The sequence below is a fragment of the Cherax quadricarinatus genome, chromosome 20 (assembly GCF_038502225.1).
Source record: "Cherax quadricarinatus isolate ZL_2023a chromosome 20, ASM3850222v1, whole genome shotgun sequence".
Lineage (NCBI taxonomy): Eukaryota > Metazoa > Arthropoda > Malacostraca > Decapoda > Parastacidae > Cherax > Cherax quadricarinatus.
In genome coordinates this window covers 36,308,948-36,331,729 of record NC_091311.1, presented here as the reverse complement: position 1 = coordinate 36,331,729, position 22,782 = coordinate 36,308,948, and the positions used below count along the sequence as shown (strand labels likewise).

General features: G+C 38.9%; 1 protein-coding gene across 14 annotated transcripts in view; it reads left to right on the top strand.

Moving 5' to 3' along the window:
- The window catches only part of LOC128703787 (transcription elongation factor B polypeptide 3), a 173,183-nt gene that overhangs the window by 133,488 nt on the left and 16,913 nt on the right, over window positions 1-22,782 (top strand). For 12 of the 14 annotated variants that reach the window (XM_070086942.1, XM_070086949.1, XM_070086950.1 and 9 more), the window contains one exon: window positions 8,332-8,464. In XM_070086942.1, the coding sequence (XP_069943043.1) occupies window positions 8,332-8,402 (71 nt within the window). In that variant the 3' untranslated portion in view covers window positions 8,403-8,464. Of the gene's footprint in view, window positions 1-8,331; window positions 9,761-13,508; window positions 13,662-22,782 lie in introns of those variants that run through there. The other 2 variants (XM_070086944.1, XM_070086945.1) reach the window with 2 other exon arrangements.

Sequence of the window (22,782 nt, the reverse complement as noted above, 5' to 3'; positions counted from 1 at the left end):
CCCCGAGACAGCAAGACCAACCCCCGCTTATGATGATCCTTTCCACTTAACCCTTTCAAAGTCAGTGCTCAGGTTTGTACTATACACATACATAATCTTAGCTTACTCAATTAAGTAGTGAGCGGTAAATTTGGGCCGAGATATGAGAGAATGGGTCTATGGGGTGAATGTGCACCATATTATTAAAAACTCATACCCCACTCAGTGCATGATAGAGAAAAAACTGACTGTGTATTTGGTTAAAATAGCAACTTTGTGGTGTATTTTTGGGTGGCTTTTATGGTTGTATTCCTGGTTTCTTGGTATTATTTGACAGAATGGAAGATATATTACAGAAATAGAGATGATTTTGATTGTTTTCAGGACTGAAGGTAGCTTGAAATTGAGCTCAAAGTAGCAGAAATGTTTGATTTTTGCCATTATTCCAGAAGGCAGAAACTGTATCACTCGTCCAGTATGCATCCAACTGGTTCATGAATGTGCTGACATTATTTATACAATCATTACATTAATGCATTAGTCTGCATAACAGTAAATCTATTTTTAGTGTGAATAAAAATTAAAAATTGAAAGCAAGTGTAACATAGGAGAGACCTGGAGGCATAACTAATGTACAGAGGAATTTTTTTTTAGTTCCAGGAATGTTTACAGTGTTTATTCTGGACCCTATTTTTAAACCAGGAATTTTTTAATTTTGTATGAAATTGGCCTAATTACCAATTTCTGATCACTTTATTTGGTAGTTGAAATAGTTAAATGGATGGTTTCTTTTACTCAGTCAATAGAATGGAAAGCATACTAGTGAAATAGCTAAGAGTTTGGTTGACTGTAACAATGGAATTGGTATGAAATAGGACTCAGTGGGCAAAATCACCAGTATATGAATATCGCCAAGACCAGTATATGAATATCGCTTTGCAAAAGCGTAATTTCTTAAGTTTTCCATCAAATTTCATACTTTTGGTGTCATTACCTTTGGAAAAAGATTCTCTGTCATTTCATAAGATTTTTTTCCCTTCTTTTTTAAATTCTTTGACCCTGAGAGCAATTTTCAGATAAGGGGTCTGGACACAGAAAGGGTTGTGATGTAGTGGTTGTGAGGTCACTAAGGGAGACCTAACTCCAGTAAATTGTCACACCTTGCCTTGGGAAATAGCTGTCAGACACGCCTCTCGGCCTAAGTCAGGTCTTTTGTTCTTGAACTGGCGTCAGGTTGTAACACGTGTTCTATGCCTTATGGGGAAGGGGGGGGGGGTGCTGTAACCCTTTGACTGTCGCAAGACCCTTTCTGAAAATGTCATTCTATGTTGCAAAAGTTTTGGAAAAAAAAGTTATTTTTTCTTATGAAATGATGAAGAATCTTTTCCCGATGGTAATGACACCAAAAGTACGAAATTCGGTTGAAAACTCAGGGAATTACGCTCCCGCAAAGTTAGCGGTCTCGGCGACATATACGCATCGGCAATTTCGCCGACTTTGAGCCCTGTTTTTGGCCAATTCTGTTGTTTCAGTTGACCAAACTCAAAGCTATTTCTTTAGAACTCCATTTTTTCTATCAGTTGAGTACAAGAAACTACCCATTTACCGATTTGAACTACCCAGTAAAGTGGTCAGAAACTGGCAATTTGGCCAATTTCATGCAAATTAAAAAAGATGCCAATTTCAAAATAGGGTCCAGAATAAACAGTGTAGACATTCTTGGCACTAAAATAACATATCCTCTGTTCATTAGTCACGTCTCTAGGCCCCTGTTATATTACTATTGCTTTCTATTTTGGTTTTTTATTCATACAAAAAATTACAAAATTTACTGTTATGCAGACTACTGCATTATTGTAAAAATGGTATAAATAATATCAGTGCACTAGTGAAAGAATATTAGACTCCTCAGTTGACGTGTATTGGACGTGTGGTGTAATTGGCTTACTCCTGAACATTGGTAAAAATCGAACATTTCCGCTACTTTGAGCTCAATTTCAAGGTCGTTTTCATCGTGAAAGTAATGAAAATCATCTCTGTTTCTGTAATGTTTTCCATTTTATCACCTGAGACCATGAAAACGAGAATACAACGATAAATACTATACGAAAATACACCTCAAAGCCGGCGTTTTAATCTAAAAAAACGGTCATTTTTTTTTTTCATTATGCACTGCATGCTGCAGGATTTTTTTTTATGTGGTGCACACTGACCACACAGACCCATTCTCTCACATGTGGGCCTTCCAGCTTTCTCCTGCTTGATTTGAAGCCACTAGAATTTACGCGTTTAAATACGTCAGAAACTGTGGCGCATAAGATGTATATATACGGCGTAAACAGTCAAAGGGTTAAGGACCATTTAAACTCAAGGAAACAACCAGAGAGGGAGAGGGGAGGGTGACAGGTTTGGTGAGCGGGAGCCCTGGACAGCTGCGTGTGTAGTGGACCACGTATTGCGAATCTCGGGTCATTTGGTTGGTGAATTAAGAGTGAGTACAAGTCCGTGTTACTGATAACATCTACTCTACCCCCTGGTAATAAGTCTCATAGGTCAAATGTTATATTGTGTAATTTTCCATCAGGATATGTTGCATTCTCGCCCTTTGTTATTAAGTAAACTGTAGCCGTAGTTCCCATTTTTATTTGTACCCTCTTATGCTGTTCCCTGTTCTGTTAAGCACTGGGATAATACAGGAGATGGGCTCACTTGCTTGGATACCTCAGGCAGAGTGGGTAAAGGTCTCACATGGTGGCAGTGAGAATGAAAAGCATACTAGTGAAACAGCTAAGAGTTTGGTTGACTGTAACAATGGAATTGGTATAAAATAGGACTCAGTGGGCGAAATCGCCAGTATGTGAATATCGCCAAGACCGCTGTCTTTGCAGAAGCGTAATTTCATAAGTTTTCCATCAAATTTCATACTGTTGGTGTCATTACCTTTGGAAAAAGATTATCTATCATTTCATAAGATTTCTTTTCCCCTTTTTTTAAATTCTTTGACCCTGAGAGCAATTTTCAGATCAGGGATCTGGACCCAGAAAGGGTTAATGAATTTATAGTAAGTAACCATCATGTCATACAGTTAATAAACTTCTGTTGTGTCTTCATGTGAAAATCTAATAACTATTGTATGAGACACTTTTGTGTCACGATCACTGCTGCTTCCACCACCACCATCAATAATCATCATCATCATTTAGAACATCGTGTGTAGGACTTGTACAGTAGAACCCCTGTATCCACTGATTTGGTACCCGTGATTTCAGTTATCCATGGTTTACTGTGGCTCAAAGATACCTCTGAATTTTGCATAATATTGACCTGAAAACACAAAACAGTTCTTCAAAGCCTAAGTGAAGCAGTAAAAAAGTTATAATTCTCTATTTATTGTGCATAATTTATCCATTAAACTTAAAATAGGTATGTATAGGAATTATAGGGTTTGCTAGTATCTGCAGTTTTGCTATCCACAGCAGGTCCTTGGAACATATGGGGGTCCTACTGTATGTATGGCAGTAGATAGCCTATCCTTACATTGGCATGAGGTGAGTGATATTTAATGTAAAATTAATAACACATTAGTTTTCTTACTGTTTTGCAACTTTACTTTCAAAGAATTACATTACAGCATAGTATGCCTCTCTCTTGTAATTGGAGAAACTGTGTATCACCCTATCATCACAGGAAAGTGGGTTTTTAAAAAATGTAACTAATGTTTCCAGTACTGCATTATAAATATGACTGTAATACTGTGTGTCATAAAATTTTTATAATGATTCTTGCATTATAGTCTAGGCTACTGTGAATCAGTCTTATCAGTTACACTAGGTTACCATAAAGCAGTCACATTGTTGCTGCTTTATCAATTCATGAATCGTTATACCTGTTATACCCGCCTGCCTTAATGGGAGATGACTGATGTGTTAAAAAAAATTAATTTTTGATGTCTAATGTTAGTATTACATATTACATCTACATTGTTTTGTATTATGTAAAACAATATTGATGCAGGTACTGACAGACGGGTGATGCAGTTTGTAAACAGATGACATAATTTTACGGTATCAATAAATTCAGTACAGTTCTGTAAATGTATTTTTTCCTCCTTATAATTTTCTTAACATTTTCTTTCCTCCAGCTTATTGTAAGAATACAGTATATAATACATATACAGAATGAGGGAACAAATTTATTTGTGCTTAGTTAATCTTAAGTTAATTTTAAGCCAGCCCGTAATGCTATGCATATAAGTGGCTTTGGCATGCTGCTCTTACCTGTATATTTTTGTACATCTGTATGTATGCTCAAATTACTAAATAAATAAATAAATATAAAAGAAGAGGAGAGTTATAAAATGGAGAGTTAGAGGTATCGGAAAGATGGAAGGAATGTTTTGAGGAATTGTTAAATGTTGATGAAGATAGGGAAGTTGTGATTTCGTACATAGGGCAAGGAGGGATAACATCTTGTAGGAGTGAGGAGCAGCAAGTTGTGAGTGTAGGGAAAGTTCGTGAGGCAGTGGGTAGAATGAAAGGGGGTAAAGCAACTGGGATTGATGGGATGAAGATAGTAATGTTAAAAGCAGTTGGGGATATAGTTTTGGAGTGGTTGGTGCTTTTATTTAATGTATGGAAGAGGGTAAGGTATCTAGGGATTGGCATGCATAGTTCCTTTGTATAAAGGCCAAGGGAACAAAAGAGAATGCAAAAGCTATAGGGGAATAAGTCTGTTGAGTATACCTGGTAAAGTGTATGGGTGAGTTATCATTGAAAGAATTAAGAGTAAGACGGAGAGTAGAACAGCAGATGAACAAGGAGGCTTTGGGAAGGGTAGAGGGTGTGTCCACCAAGTGTTTACAGTGAAACACATAGGTGAACAGTATCTACATAAGGATAAAGAGGTTTTTGTGGCATTTATGGATTTGGAAAAGGTGTATGACAGGATGGATAGGAGGGCAGTGTGGCAGATGTTGCAAATCTGTGGAATAGAAGGTAGGTTATTGAAAGCAGTGAAAAGCTTTCATGAGGATAGTGAGGCTCAGGTTAGAGTATGTAGGAGAGAGGGAGACTATTTCCCAGTAAAAGTAGGCCTTAGACAAGGATGTGTGATGTCACCATGGTTGTTCAATATATTTATAGATGAGGTTGTAAGAGAAATTAATGCTCCAGTGTTGGCAAGAGGTCTGGGGTTAAAAGATAAAGAATTTAACATAAAGTGGGAGTTGTCACAGTTGCTCTTTGCTGATGACACTGTGCTTTTGGGAGATTCTGGAGAGAAGTTGCAGGGATTGGTGGATGAGTTTGATAGGGTATATATAAGAAGAAAATTAACAGTGAATATAGGAAAGAGTAAGGTGATGAGGATAAAAAAAATTAGGTAACAGAAGACTGGGTATCAGATTGGAGGGAGAGAGTATGAAGGAGGTCAATGTATTTAGATGTTTGGGAGTGGACGTGTCAGCAGATGGATCTATGAAAGATGAGGTGAATCGTAGAATTGATGAGGTAAAAAAGGCGAGTTGTGCACTGAGGAATCTGTGGAGACAAAGAACTTTGTCCTTGGCAGCAAAGAGAGTAATGTATGAGAATATAGTTATACCAACACTCTTAGATGTTTTATAGGTGTGAAGCATGGGTGGTGAATGTAGCAACAAGGAGAAAGGAGCTTACAACGACGTTTTGTAAGCTCCTCTCTTCTATGTGCGGGTTATTTGTGTATCGTTCCAGTCACGGCATTGTGCCTTTTTTTGTTATTTAACAAGGAGAAGGCTGGAGGCAGTGGAGATGTCATGTCTGAGGGTGAAGTGTGATGTAATATAATGTAGAAAATTCGTAGCTTGGAAATCAGGAGATTCGGGATTACCAAAACTATTATCCAGAGGGCTGAGGAGGGGTTGTTGAGGTGGTTTGGACATGTAGAAAAGATGGAACAAAATAGAATAACTTGGAGAGTGTATAAATTTGTAGTGGAGGGAAGGTGGGGTAGAGGTCAGCCTAGGAAAGGTTGGAGGGAGGGGGTAAAAGAGGTTTTGTGTGCGAGGGGCATGAGTGTCTTAGATAGGAGCTAATGGAGACAAATAGTTTTTAGCACTTCATGTGCTGTTGGAGTGTGAGCTGGGTGATGTTTATGAAGAGATTCAGGGAAACCGGCAGGCCGGACTTGAGTTCTGGAGATGGGAAGTACAGTGCCCACACTCTGAAGGAGGGGTGTTAATGTTGCAGTTTTATAGCTGTGATGTAAGTGCACCTCTGGCAAGACAGTGATTGAGTGAATGATGGTGAAAGTTTTTATTTTTCATGCCACCTTACTTTAGTGGGAAATGGCTGATGTGTTAATAAAATAAAAATGAATAATATACAAAATATAAAATGTGTTAATCATCTGTTTGTTATCAGTAAGGCTTCTGGTCAACAGTATTAGTGGTTGTTTTTGGAAGTCAAAAGTTGTACACCGATTTTTGACTGAGCGGAGGGGGGTCAGTGCCCCTAACCCCCATATTGTTCAAGGATCAGTCATATTTAGTGGCAGCACATTTTCAGACAAAGTGGAAAACAAAAATTTGGTTATCCTTGTAAAAACCACAGTCTATAATGACACATGACTCAGTGGAACAGCCAATGGACATACATAATTGCCTTATAAACATTGAAAACTCTACACTAAATATTATCCTCCTTGGAGATTTCAGCCTTTCAGATGTTTAATGGAAATGATAGAGAACAGCATTGCCCCAGACATAATAACTGGAAGCACCTGAGCCTAACTTACATATACCAGAGTTGAAAAATTTTCTCTGAAAGAACAGATAACAGAGCCTACCAGAAATGAAAACATGCTAGACTTGATCTTCATTAACAGTGAGGAATTAACCCTTTGACTGTCGACGTCGTATATATATGTCTTACGAGGTACGGTGTTTGACGTATATATACTCATAAATTCTAGCGGCTTCAAATCAAGCAGGAGAAAACTGGTAGACCCACATGTGAGAGAATGGGTCTGTGTGGTCAGTGTGCACCATATAAAAAAAATCCTGGAGCACGCAGTGCATAATGAGAAAAAAAACACCGACCGTTTTTTTTTTAATTAAAATGCCGACTTTGTGGTCTATTTTCGTATAGTATTTATGGTTGTATTCTCGTTTTCTTGGTCTCATTTGATAGAATGGAAAACATATTATAGAAATAGAGGTGATTTTGATTGATTTTTCTATAAAAAGAACCTGGAAATGGAGCTCAAAGTAGGGGAAATGTTTGATTTTTGCCAATGTTCAAAAGTAAACAAACGATGTTATTATCCAATAAATGTTGAACTAGCCATTCTAATATGCAGTCGTGAATGGGTTGATGTTATTTATACAATTATTACAGTATTGCAGTAGTCTGCATAACAGTAAATCTTCTATTTTTTGTTTGAATAAAAATTCAAAATAGAAAGCAAGAGTAATATCAGAGGAGCTTGGAGACATGACTGATGAACAAAGAAAATGTTATTTTAGAGCCAGGAATGTCTGCATTGTTCATTCTGGACCGTATTTTGAAATTGTTATATTTTTTAATTTTCGTGAAATTGTCCAAATTGCCAATTTCTGACCACGTTATTGGGTAGTTGAAATCAGTAAATGTGCAGTTTCTTGTACTCAATCGATAGAAAAAATGGAGTTCTAAAGAAATAGTTACAAGTTTGGTCGACTGGAACAATGGAATTAGCCGAAAATAGGGGTCAAAGTGGGCGAAATCGCCGATTTGTAAATATCGCCGATGTCGCTAACTTCGCGAGAGCGTAATTCCGTCAGTTTTCCATCAAATTTTGTGTTTTTGGTGTCATAATAATTAGGAAAAGATTCTCTATCATTTCATTACACACCAATCATTTCATTATACACCAATCACAACCTTCTAAAAGTACAGCTTTATAAATGCACATATTGAGAGCCTAAGAAATAGCTGTTGTAGCCAGAAAAAAAAACATTCACTGTCATTCACTAAGTAGCTAACTTGCTGGAATTGCACACATCACAGTTCAAATGACCCTTCAAACTGCAACATCTCTACCCATCCTTCAGAGCAGAGCACAGGCACTAATCTGCACCTCCAAAACTCCAGTTATGTTAACTGGTTTTCCTGACTTCCTTCATAAATTTTACCTAGCTCTCATTAACAGCACAACTAATCCCAAAAATCACTAGTTTTCCACCGATCCAGCATACTTGCACATTCCTTCTGGATGTTCAAGCCACCACCACTCAAAACCATTATTCCTTTCATTTTCATAACAGTGTAGTAAAGGCATATGTAACTGTGGCAGCTGGTAGACATGTCACTTTAATTTAAACATTTCTTTTGGCAGCCAAAAACAAGAAAGTGGCACCACTTATGGCCAAGACCCGACAGTTCTTCAAGAAAGCTTTCCGCCGTTGAGACTCCATCTACATTACCAACAGGCACTCCAACTTTACTGATTCAGTCTCAAGGCTCTTCAGGTAGAATTGGTACCTTTAATTGTAAAGATCTAAAATCCAAGTTTAAAGCTAGTTCCCTCTGTATTTTTTTTTTTTTTTGTTTTGTTTTGTTTTAAAAACAAATGAACAAGGCAGCATATAAATCTTTATTTGCATATAAATCTTTATTTGAATATGAGGCAGATAAAGATGACCTTAACCCTTAAACTGTCCAAACGTAGATCTACGTTTTCAGCACTCTGAATACAGTGGACCCCTGCATAACGATCACCTCCGAATGCGACCAATTATGTAAGCGTATTTATGTAAGTGCGTTTGTAAGTGTATGTTTGGGGATCTGAAATGGACTAATCTATTTCACAATATTCCTTATGGGAACAAATTCGGTCAGTACTGGCACCTGAACATACTTCTGGAGTGAAAAAATATCGTTAACCGGGGGTCCACTGTACTTTGAAAATTAAAGAGGGCAATTTTCTGGGTGTAATAAGACAAAAAAAAAACAAAAAAACTTTAGGGTCAGTACTTGCAGAGATATAAGGCCGAGAAATTGGCGCTGGATGCTCACCTGACAGCAATGTGGAGTCCTGCCGCTTGCAGAAGTGTTGACGATGTACTTTTTTTTTTTTTTTTTTTATATAATTTTTATGTTCTGATAATACAGTTTATAGTAGTGCTTGTGATTTCATAGCCAGCCTTTGTTCTGACACTAATATTAGGTACTGAAATAGTACTTAAATAGTCACAGGCACTGACAGGTGAACATTTTTACCTGTCTTGATCACATACTATTTTCTACAAATATATACAAAGTATTTATGGGTCCCAGCAATGTTTTAGACATGCTGAGATATACATATATGAAACTCCTTGAAGCACAGTGTAAGATGAGTGTTGCTCTACTGCTGCACTGTCAGCAGTGGAGTGACAATCATCTTACATTTGATGATCGTGCACTGCTCCAGGGAACCTTGGCTTTATTTGTTTTCACTGTTACACACAAACATCTCTTGTCTATCTGTCTGTCTGCTTATCTGTCTTTGTCTGCCTGTGTGTCTGTCTTTCTGTCTGCCTGTGTGTCCCTGTCTTCCTGCCTCTGCTTGTCTCTGTCTCAGAGCTGCTCATGAGCCAGCAGGTATTGCACATGAAGCAGAGTCGTCATGTCTGATTCCTGATTGAGTGAAAATGCTTATTGCCAGTCATGCTTATTATGACTTAAATCTACAAGCACAGTAGGTAGTAGGTTGGTAGACAGCAACTGTCCTGGGAGGTACTACCGTCCTGCCAAGTGAGTGTTAAACGGAATCTTGTAATTGTTTTACATGATGGTAGGATTGCTGGTGTCTTTTTTCTGTCTCTTAAGCATGCAAGATTTCAGGTACATCTTGCTACTTCTACTTACACTTTGGTCACACTACACATACATGTACAAGCATATATATACACACCCCTCTGGGTTTTCTTCTATTTTCTTTCTAGTTCTTGTTTTTGTTTATTTCCTCTTATCTCCATGGGGAAATGGAACAGAATTCTTCCTCTGTAAGCCATGCTTGTTGTAAGAGACGACTAAAATGCCGGGAGCAAGGGCCTAGTAACCCCTTCTCCTGTATAAATTACTAAATTTAAAAAGAGAAACTTTTGTTCTTCTTTTTTGGGCCCCCATGCCTTCGTGGGATACGGCCGGTTTGTTGAAAAAAAAATCTACAAGCACAATATAGCATTTTGTCTGAATTATCTGGGTTATCCTAAGTAATTTACACTGTATGATAACTGTACTTATGTGTACCTGTGAGACAGAGATAGACAGAAATACAGAGATATACAGAGGTAAAGATACAGAGATAGAGATACAGAGATAGAGATACGGAGATAGATACGGAGATAGAGAGATACGGAGATAGAGAGATACGGAGATAGAGAGATACGGAGATAGAGAGATACGGAGATAGAGAGATACGGAGATAGAGAGATACGGAGATAGAGAGATACGGAGACGGGCAGATGCGGAGACAGGCAGATACGGAGAGAGGGGCAGATACGGAGAGAGAGGCAGATACGGAGAGAGAGGCAGATACGGAGAGAGAGGCAGATACGGAGAGAGAGGCAGATACGGAGAGAGAGGCAGATACGGAGAGAGAGGCAGATACGGAGAGAGAGGCAGATACGGAGAGAGAGGCAGATACGTAGAGAGAGGCAGATACGGAGAGAGAGGCAGATACGGAGAGAGAGGCAGATACGGAGAGAGAGGCAGATACGGAGAGAGAGGCAGATACGGAGAGAGAGGCAGATACGGAGAGAGAGGCAGATACGGAGAGAGAGGCGGATACGGAGAGAGAGGCGGATACGGAGAGAGAGGCGGATACGGAGAGAGAGGCGGATACGGAGAGAGAGGCGGATACGGAGAGAGAGGCGGATACGGAGAGAGAGGCGGATACGGAGAGAGAGGCGGATACGGAGAGAGAGGCGGATACGGAGAGAGGCGGATACGGAGAGAGGCGGATACGGAGAGAGAGGCGGATACGGAGAGAGAGGCGGATACGGAGAGAGAGGCAGATACGGAGAGAGAGGCGGATACGGAGAGAGAGGCGGATACGGAGAGAGAGGCGGATACGGAGAGAGAGGCGGATACGGAGAGAGAGGCGGATACGGAGAGAGAGGCGGATACGGAGAGAGAGGCGGATACGGAGAGAGAGGCAGATACGGAGAGAGGCGGATACGGAGAGAGAGGCGGATACGGAGAGAGAGGCGGATACGGAGAGAGAGGCGGATACGGAGAGAGAGGCGGATACGGAGAGAGAGGCGGATACGGAGAGAGAGGCGGATACGGAGAGAGAGGCGGATACGGAGAGAGAGGCGGATACGGAGAGAGAGGCGGATACGGAGAGAGAGGCGGATACGGAGAGAGGCGGATACGGAGAGAGAGGCGGATACGGAGAGAGGCGGATACGGAGAGAGAGGCAGATACGGAGAGAGAGGCGGATACGGAGAGAGAGAGGCGGATACGGAGAGAGAGAGGCGGATACGGAGAGAGAGAGGCGGATACGGAGAGAGAGAGGCGGATACGGAGACACAGACAGACAGAGACAGACAGATACAGAGACAGAGATACAGAGACAGACTGATACAGAGACAGAGATACAGAGACAGATACGGAGACAGACACAGACAGAGATAGCCAGAATCAATCAGGCAACCAGCCACTCATCCAACCAATCATCCAGCCGGCAGCCAGCCTGCAGGCCTGCCGAATACGCATTACACATGTTCCAGAATTGTTTCTCTTTACTTAGAGCATAGGTTATAGGACATTCTGGCAAGATGACACTACCAGTGGTATTAAAATTGAAAGGATGTGGCACAAATGTTGCACATGGGTTATTATAGAGGTTTTTGATATTTCCTCGACCAGTTGTGGCCACATACATCTCAAGGCCACTAAACTCTGGGTCAACAACACTTTGCTCTTAAAAGGGGAGTGTTAATACGACATGGCATCAGTGAATCCCTGGTGTTTGCTGTGGTCTAGCTGGCGCTTAATTGAACTGGTACTCCCACAAGGTACTAAGTGGTCCCAGATTTTTTAATACTGCAAACACTAAGTGTTAAGACCCATTCTTTACTGACCAGGCATCTCAGGCGAATCATGCCAAATTTGGAGGCAGGAAAAATAAAACGTTGATCTACGTTTGGAGCACTAGCGGTAAGAACATAGATCCATATTTGAACAGTATAAGGGCTAATATAGGATGTAAACTTTTATCTAAATACCCAGTGAGTAGTCATTATGTATATTGGTAATGTATGGAAATGCTTTTATTGGCAGCTACCAATGAGTTGAAATTACATTTAGACATTGTAAACTGATGTAAACTGACTGAAAAATGATATGCGCTCCTGCATGCATGATATAGCATATACATTCTTGTATTAAAGACATAGACATACATGTTTACATCCTTGTATGTCAGTAAAACTTTTATACTGATGACAGTATATATATTGTACATATGAACACAGATATTTATAATAAATGCATACATAGTTTTTTAATATACAAACAGACAACATTGTATTATGCATTAACTTAACAAAAACTTGATACATAGATATAGAGCTGTGCTGAATTTGTCCAGTCAACCTCGTGTCCTTTCCTCTTCTACTTCTTCTCTCCCAGTTTCCTCTTCTTCCATTTCTCTGCATCTTTCCTCTCTCATTGCTTATCTCTTCTATTCCTATGCCCTCTTTCATATCTATTTCCTTCACTTTTATTTCTTTTCCTCCAGTGTTCTTGTATGCATCTTCTGCTTCCTCAAGGCTTAATGACCCATATGGGTTTAGTTTTTTTTTTTTTTTTTAGTATTAATATAATCTTCCTTTTCTTCTCCCCCCCCTTTCTCCTTTATCTTCCTTTTCTTATATGGTATTTAATTTTCCTATAATTAGATTATGTAGGTACATATCTAACTTATTGCATATTCCCAAACACTTGCTGACCAACATATTTAAATAAAAGACAAACATTCACCTGAAGACGAGTTTTTCACCTCGATATTTATTTCATATTTAACTTTAGTTGTATACAGGAAGACGGCCGACTTGTTGAAAAAAAAAATATATATAATATATATAATTATTATATATATATATATATATATATATATATATATATATATATATATATATATATATATATATATATATATATATATATATATATATATATATAATGTGTATATGTATAATATACACACACACGAACATGCATGCACAAAAATGTGTTTTTACACATACAAATATTAAAAGGTTTTTAATTATATATTAATATATACATGAATGTTGGGCTTGAAATTATTTTGGGGGTTGATGCTTAATCAGGAGATTTGTTATCACAGGTAGACTTTCTTACTAGATGATGTACCATGATTGTGTTCTAAAATTTAATTATATATATATATATATATACAATAAGTATATACATAATTTATTCCTTTTGTATATACAGTATATAATTATTTTAGGTAACCTGTAAATGCTAATATGTTGCTATTCCATTTTGCCACTAAAGTAAGTGATCCTCTTTGAGAGATTCTTGTGAAGAACAGCTGGTAAGATGTAACCTCAGTTTGAAGAGGAACTTTGAGACATTTTACCTGTGTAACAGGCTTCTTCAGTCAATAAGCAGGGATGGATAACAAGCATATCTATACAAGCACAGCAGGTGAGTGGCTGGGTCAGTTAGATCACTGCCTGAGTAAAGTGTGAGGTAGGGGCATTGCAGGAGGACTGCTAGTAGATTTGGCTAAACTGAAAGCTCCTTCATTTTGTTGGATTGTATTTTGTGTACAGATCAGAGCAGCTTCCATTTATCTGTGTAGTATTTTGTTCTTTTTCTTGATGACCAGCTGAACATCTTTCCAGGAAGTTAGGCTTGTAGTCTTGTCCCTATATGTAACACAGGCAATGTTTTGTTTGTTGAGTTTTGCATGCATTTCTAGTTCTAACAACCTGATCCTTAGGCTGAGAGATCTCAATTCCCCAACGTACCTCTGGTCACATCCGCTGCACATTTTGATGCATTGCTGTGGTGCAGGCAATTGTGTTTAAGCCTGGTTTTGTCTTCAGTAGTGCTAGATGTAATAGCAACAACACCTCTATTGCTTTTGAAGAGGGTGGGTGTGATAAATCTTGCGGTGTGGCCTATTGGAAGGAAGAGTCTTTTGTCACTTGTTCTCTGGTTTCGGTTACATGAAGGTTTATATGCTTAGTCCCTGCAGTTCAAGACGTGTGAAAAATTTCGGCATTGGGAAGATGTCTTTTAAAATGTTCCATACTTTGTGATATTCTGGGTTGTAGATTCTGGAGGCATATAAAAACAAACCAGTGAGTGTACCTTGTTTGGTGTGAGTAGTAACATACCTCATTTTGTGTGGGTAATAATGTATAATGTTTGTGTTATAGTACAGTTGACTGTCGATTAACACTGTAATAGTGTTTTTGAAAACTGCATCAAATCAAATTTGTTAAAACAAACTGAAGAACTTGTGGGAAAAATAAAGTTACATTCTTTGGACCTCCCAAAAATGGCAACCAACTTTTTTTTTAGGTCTCTGAACTGTAAAAAATAAATATGATAATGTAATTGTAGTTCATTATTGTGATGTATTATGTTTAATGCATTGCTTAAGGCTGTAAATGAAACAGAAAAAATATTAGTCTTAAATTGTGGTTGCTGGTATATGTCAGTGATTCTGAAAAGAGTGGAGAGAGATGCTGTGGCCCTACTGGGCTGAGGTGGAAGGTTGTTGGCTGAAGTGGATGGTTGAGGTCAATAAGTAAGTTTATTTATGCACAGGTACACATTGGTACAATTACGTATCATACTTAGTGTAAATTACCTAGGATAACTCGTTCTTTTTAGTAATCTTTACAGGAAAAGGGGTTACTAGCCCATTGTTCCCGGCATTTTAGTTGACTTTTACAACACGCATGGCTTACGGAGGAAAGATTCTTATTCCACTTCCCCATGGATATAAAAGGAAAAGTAATAAGACCAAGAACTTTTTTTTTTTTTTTTTTTCAACAAGTCGGCCGTCTCCCACCGAGGCAGGGTGACCCAAAAAAGAAAGAAAATCCCCAAAAAGAAAATACTTTAATCATCATTCAACACTTTCACCACACTCGCACATTATCACTGTTTTTGCAGAGGTGCTCAAAATATAACAGTCTAGAAGCATACACATATAAAGATACACAACATATCCCTCCAAACTGCCAATATCCCAAACCCCTCCTTTAAAGTGCAGGCATTGTACTTCCCATTTCCAGGACTCAAGTCCGACTATATGAAAATAACCGGTTTCCCTGAATCCCTTCACTAAATATTACCCTGCTCACACTCCAACAGATCGTCAGGACCCAAGTACCATTCGTCTCCATTCACTCCTATCTAACACGCTCACGCACGCTTGCTGGAAGTCCAAGCCCCTTACCCACAAAACCTCCTTTACCCCCTCTCTCCAACCCTTTCGAGGACGACCCCTACCCCGCCTTCCTTCCCCTATAGATTTATATGCTTTCCATGTCATTCTACTTTGATCCATTCTCTCTAACTGACCAAACCACCTCAACAACCCCTCTTCTGCCCTCTGACTAATACTTTTATTAACTCCACACCTTCTCCTAATTTCCACACTCCGAATTTTCTGCATAATATTTACACCACACATTGCCCTTAAACAGGACATCTCCACTGCTTCCAACCGTCTCCTCGCTGCTGCATTTACCACCCAAGCTTCAAACCCATATAAGAGTGTTGGTACTACTATACTTTCATACATTCCCTTCTTTGCCTCCATAGATAACGTTTTTTGACTCCACATATACCTCAACGCACCACTCACCTTTTTTCCCTCATCAATTCTATGATTAACCTCATCCTTCATAAATCCATCCGCCGACACGTCAACTCCCAAGTATCTGAAAACATTCACTTCTTCCATACTCCTCCTCCCCAACTTGATATCCAATTTTTCTTTATCTAAATCATTTGACACCCTCATCACCTTACTCTTTTCTATGTTCACTTTCAACTTTCTACCTTTACACACATTCCCAAACTCATCCACTAACCTTTGCAATTTTTCTTTAGAATCTCCCATAAGCACAGTATCATCAGCAAAAAGTAACTGTGTCAATTCCCATTTTGAATTTGATTCCCCATAATTTAATCCCACCCCTCTCCCAAACACCCTAGCATTTACTTCCTTTACAACCCCATCTATAAATATATTAAACAACCATGGTGACATTACACATCCCTGTCTAAGACCTACTTTTACCGGGAAGTAGTCTCCCTCTCTTCTACACACCCTAACCTGAGCCTCACTATCCTCATAAAAACTCTTTACAGCATTTAATAACTTACCACCTATTCCATATACTTGCAACATCTGCCACATTGCTCCTCTATCCACTCTATCATATGCCTTTTCTAAATCCATAAATGCAATAAAAACTTCCCTATCTTTATCTAAATACTGTTCACATATATGCTTCAATGTAAACACCTGATCTACACATCCCCTACCCACTCTAAAACCTCCTTGCTCATCCGCAATCCTACATTCTGTCTTACCTCTAATTCTTTCAATTATAACCCTACCGTACACTTTTCCTGGTATACTCAGTAAGCTTATTCCTCTATAATTTTTACAGTCTCTTTTGTCCCCTTTCCCTTTATATAAAGGGACTATACATGCTCTCTGCCAATCTCTAGGTACCTTCCCCTCTTTCATACATTTATTAAACAAAAGTACCAACCACTCCAACACTATATCCCCCCCTGCTTTTAACATTTCTGTCATGATCCCATCAGTTCCAGCTGCTTTACCCCCTTTCATTTTACGTAATGCCTCACGTACCTCCCCCACACTTACATTCTGCTCTTCTTCACTCCTAAAAGATGGTATACCTCCCTGACCAGTGCATGAAATTACTGCCTCTGTTTCTTCCTTAACATTTAAAAGTTCCTCAAAATATTCTCGCCATCTACCCAATACCTCCATCTCCCCATCTACTAACTCCCCTACTCTGTTTTTAACTGACAAATCCATATTTTCCCTAGGCTTTCTTAACTTGTTTAACTCACTCCAAAATTTTTTCTTATTTTCATTAAAATTTCTTGACAGTGCCTCTCCCACTCTATCATCTGCTCTCCTTTTGCACTCTCTCACCACTCTCTTTACCTTTCTTTTACTCTCCATATACTCTGCTCTTCTTATAACACTTCTGCTTTGTAAAAACCTCTCATAAGCTACCTTTTTCTCTTTTATCACACCCTTTACTTCATCATTCCACCAATCACTCCTCTTTCCTCCTGCCCCCACCCTCCTATAACCACAAACTTCTGCCCCACATTCTAATACTGCATTTTTAAAACTATTCCAACCCTCTTCAACCCCCCCACTACTCATCTTTGCACTAGCCCACCTTTCTGCCAATTGTCGCTTATATCTCACCCGAACTTCCTCCTCCCTTAGTTTATACACTTTCACCTCCCTCTTACTTGTTGTTGCCACCTTCCTCTTTTCCCATCTACCTCTAACTCTAACTGTAGCTACAACTAAATAATGATCCGATATATCAGTTGCCCCTCTATAAACATGTACATCCTGGAGCCTACCCATCAACCTTTTATCCACCAATACATAATCTAATAAACTACTTTCATTACGTGCTACATCATACCTTGTATATTTATTTATCCTCTTTTTCATAAAATATGTATTACTTATTACCAAATTTCTTTCTACACATAGCTCAATTAAAGGCTCCCCATTTACATTTACCCCTGGCACCCCAAATTTACCTACTCCTTCCATAACATTTTTACCCACTTTAGCATTGAAATCCCCAACCACCATTACTCTCACACTTGATTCAAAACTCCCCACGCATTCACTCAACATTTCCCAAAATCTCTCTCTCTCCTCTACACTTCTCTCTTCTCCAGGTGCATACACGCTTATTATAACCCACTTTTCACATCCAATCTTTATTTTACTCCACATAATCCTTGAATTAATACATTTATAGTCCCTCTTTTCCTGCCATAGCTTATCCTTCAACATTATTGCTACTCCTTCTTTAGCTCTAACTCTATTTGAAACCCCTGACCTAATCCCATTTATTCCTCTCCACTGAAACTCTCCCACCCCCTTCAGCTTTGTTTCACTTAAAGCCAGGACATCCAGCTTCTTCTCATTCATAACATCCACAATCATCTCTTTCTTATCATCTGCACAACATCCACGCACATTCAGACTTCCCACTTTGACAATTTTCTTCTTCTTATTCTTTTTAGTAATCTTTACAGGAAAAGGGGTTACTAGCCCATTGTTCCCGGCATTTTAGTTGACTTTTACAACACGCATGGCTTACGGAGGAAAGATTCTTATTCCACTTCCCCATGGATATAAATGGAAAATTAATAAGACCAAGGACTATTAAGATAAAATCAAAGAAAACTCAGATGAGTGTGTATAAATAAATGTGTACATGTATGTGTAGTGTGACCTAAGTGTAAGTAGAAGTAGCAAGACATGCCTGTAATCTTGCATATTTATGAGACAGACAAAAGACATCAGCAATCCTACCATCATGTAAAACAATCACAGGCTTTCATTTTTCACTCACTTGGCAGGACGGTAGTACCTCCCTGGGTGGTTGCTGTCTACCGACCTACTACCTATTTTCATATAGTCGGACTTGAGTCTTGGAAATGGGAAGTACAATGCCTGCACTTTAAAGGAGGGGTTTGGGATATTGGCAGTTTGGAGGGATATGTTGTGTATCTTTATATGTGTATGCTTCTAAACTGTTGTATTCTGAGCACCTCTGCAAAAACAGTGATAATGTGCGAGTGTGGTGAAAGTGTTGAATTATGATGAAAGTATTTGCTTTTTGGGGATTTTCTTTTTTGGGTCACCCTGCCTCGGTGGTAGATGGCCGACTGGTTGAAAAAAAAAAAAAACCTAGGATAACCCAAAATAAAAGTCGAAGTGGCTTATTTCCATTAGGGTCGTTTTATTTCCATTTTGCACTAAAGGTGATGGTTGTTCTGGAGTAGTGAGAAATTTTGTAATGTCTTTGGTCTCTTTCTTTATCCTGCAGTACTTTATACAGCTGATGGTAAAGCATCATGAGCTGCTCTAGGCCCCAAAATAACATATTCACTGTAGTCATCATTTCTTGTTGATCTGGAAATGTATGGGGAGAGTTGATGTGACCCTGTACAATACATGTGCAAGTATATGATAGCTATCAGCTATCTTTTGCAAATATCAGTAAAAAAAAAAATACCATGTTTTACCTGCTAAGACAAGATTTTTTACTAAATAAATATGTCCAGAGTAATACCAAAATATAAATGCAAGCTATCCAACTAAACATGAAAAAATTATAAAACCATGAGAAAAGCTTCTCGTTGGGTTGAGGGTTGTGATGGCGCAAGGGTCACTGTGTCCATCTCGCTGCTGTGAAATTAACTACCAGAATGCTTTTGCAAATATAAACTATTTGGTATCTGTTAATAAATTTATTACAGTAGAGAAATGTAATAAAATTATCATTTCCCTTGTATTTTCAATAATAAAAATAACTGTCTTGGAGAGGGTAGGTGGGATGCTTGCAGATTGGTAGCCCTTGCCACCGCAACAATAACCACTCACACGTCCTGGTTTCTCCATTACAAAATAAAAGTGTACCAACAGAACTGATACATAAATATGTATGAAGTAGGTACTGTATACAGCTTCTCCTCACTTAGCAATGTATTCGTTTATCAACCACTCGGACTTAAGACCAACTCTCCAACTAGTATGCAAACCTAAATAATGTATATTAGAGCTGATTTCCTCTATTCTGTTTATTACACTATACAGTAGACTACTGTATAAACATTTAAAAATATACCAGAAATGTTATAAATGATGCAAAGGTGACATTAAAAAAATGAAGATGGTTGACAAACCCACTACCAGTAGAGTATACTCCTCACTTAATGACCATTTCACTTACCGAGCTACTTTTAGGAACTGAACCCTGTCGTTAAATGAGGAGAGGCTGTACACATTTTATCCAGGTTCCTTTCATTTTTTAATCTTTATTAAGCAAACAAAGATAAGCAGAAGATATATAAACACAGAGTGTCTCTCATGGACAGTTACAGTTTGTGTCTGCACAGATGATGCAAAATAATATGAAGACACTTCATGTATTAACTGGTATGCAGGAATCAACTAATTTACACTATGTATCATAATTGTACCTAAGTGTACCTGGGCCTAAATAAACTTACACAGACAGATCTGAGAATTGTATGGGACATGTATGCACATGTAAATAAGAAAAATTTTTGAAGTGTGATAAACAAGTTAAGAAAGCCTAGGGAATGAATGGATTTGTGAGTTAAAAAACAGACTAGGGGAGTTAGTAGATGGGGAGCTGGAGGTATTGGGTAGATGGGAATATTTTTAGGAACTTTTAAATGTAGATGAAGTAAGGGAGGCGGTAATTTCATGCGCTGACCAATGAGGTATAACATCTTTTAGGAGTGAAGAAGAGCAGGATGCGAGTGTGAGGGAGGTGCATGAGGCATTACGTAGAATGAAAGGGGGTAAAGCAGCTGGAACTGACGGGATCATGACAGAACTGTTAAAAGCAGGGGGGATATAGTGTGGGAGTGGTTGGTGTTTTTGTTTAATAAATGTATGAAAGAGGGGAAGGTACCTAGGGATTGGCAGAGAGCATGTATAACTAGTTCCTTTATATAAAGGGAAGGGGGACAAAAGAGATTGTAAAAATTATAGGGGAATAAGTTTACAGAGTATACCAGGAAAGGGTTATTATTGAAAGAGTTAGAAGTAAGACAGAGAGTAGGATCGTGGATGATCAAGGAGGCTTTAGAGTGGGTAAGGGATGTGTAGATCAAGTGTTTACATTGAAGAATATATGTGAACAGTATTTAGATAAAGGTAGGGAAGTTTACATTGCATTTATGGATTTAGAAAAGGCATGTGATAGAGTGGATAGGGGAGCAATGTGGCAGATGTTGCAAGTATATGGAATAGGTAGTAAGTTACTAAATACCGTGAAGAGTTTTTATGAGGATAGTGAGGCTCAGGTTAGGGTGTGTAGAAGAGAGAGAGACTACTTCCTGGTAAAAGTAGGTCTTAGACAGGGATGTGTAATGTCATCATGGTTGTTTAATATATTTATAGATGGGGGTTGTAAAAGAAGTAAGTACTAGGGTGTTGGGGAGTAGGGTGGGATTAAATTATGGGGAATCAGATACAAAATGGGAGTTGACAGTTACTTTTTGCTGATGATACTGTTGTTATGGGAGATTCTAAAGAAAAGTTTCAAAGGTTAGTGGACGAGTTTGGGAGGGTGTGTAAAGTTAGAAAGTTGAAAGTGAACATAGAAAAGAATAAGGTGATGAGGCTGTCAAATGATTTAGGTAAAGAAAAATTGGATATCACGTTGGAGAGAGGGAGTATGGAAGAAGTGAATCTTTTTAGATATTTGGGAGTTGACTTGTCAGTGGATGGATTTATGAAGGATGAGGTTAACCATAGAATTGATGAAGGAAAAAAGGCGAGTGTTGCGATGAGGTTTTTTTTTTTTTTTGGAGGCAAACAAGGGAATGTACGAAAGTATAGTGGTACCAACACTCTTATATGGGTGTGAAGCTTGGGTTGTAAATGCTGCAGCGAGGAGGCGGTTGGAGGCAGTGGTGATGGTTTGTCTAAGGGCAATGTGTGGTGTAAATTTTTTTTTTTTTTTCAACAAGTCGGCCGTCTCCCACCGAGGCAGGGTGACCCAAAAAAGAAAGAAAATCCCCAAAAAGAAAATACTTTCATTATCATTCAACACTTTCACCACACTCACACATTATCACTGTTTTTGCAGAGGTGCTCAAAATACAACAGTTTAGAAGCATATACGTATAAAGATACACAACATATCCCTCCAAACTGCCAATATCCCAAACCCCTCCTTTAAAGTGCAGGCATTGTACTTCCCATTTCCAGGACTCAAGTCCGACTATATGAAAATAACCGGTTTCCCTGAATCCCTTCACTAAATATTACCCTGCTCACACTCCAACAGATCGTCAGGTCCCAAGTATCATTTGTCTCCATTCACTCCTATCTAACACGCTCATGCACGCTTGCTGGAAGTCCAAGCCCCTCACCCACAAAACCTCCTTTACCCCCTCTTTCCAACCCTTTCGAGGACGACCCCTACCCCTCCTCCCTTCCCCTATAGATTTATATGCTTTCCATGTCATTCTACTTTGATCCATTCTCTCTAAATGACCAAACCACCTCAACAACCCCTCTTCTGCCCTCTGACTAATGCTTTTATTAACTCCACACCTTCTCCTAATTTCCACACTCCAAATTTTCTGCATAATATTTACTCCACACATTGCCCTTAGACAGGACATCTCCACTGCCTCCAACCGTCTCCTCGCTGCTGCATTTACCACCCAAGCTTCACATCCATATAAGAGTGTTGGTACTACTATACTTTCATACATTCCCTTCTTTGCCTCCATAGATAACGTTTTTTGACTCCACATATACCTCAACCCACCACTCACCTTTTTTCCCTCATCAATTCTATGATTAACCTCATCCTTCATAAATCCATCCGCCGACACGTCAACTCCCAAGTATCTGAAAACATTCACTTCTTCCATACTCCTCCTCCCCAATTTGATATCCAATTTTTCTTCATCTAAATCATTTGATACCCTCATCACCTTCCTCTTT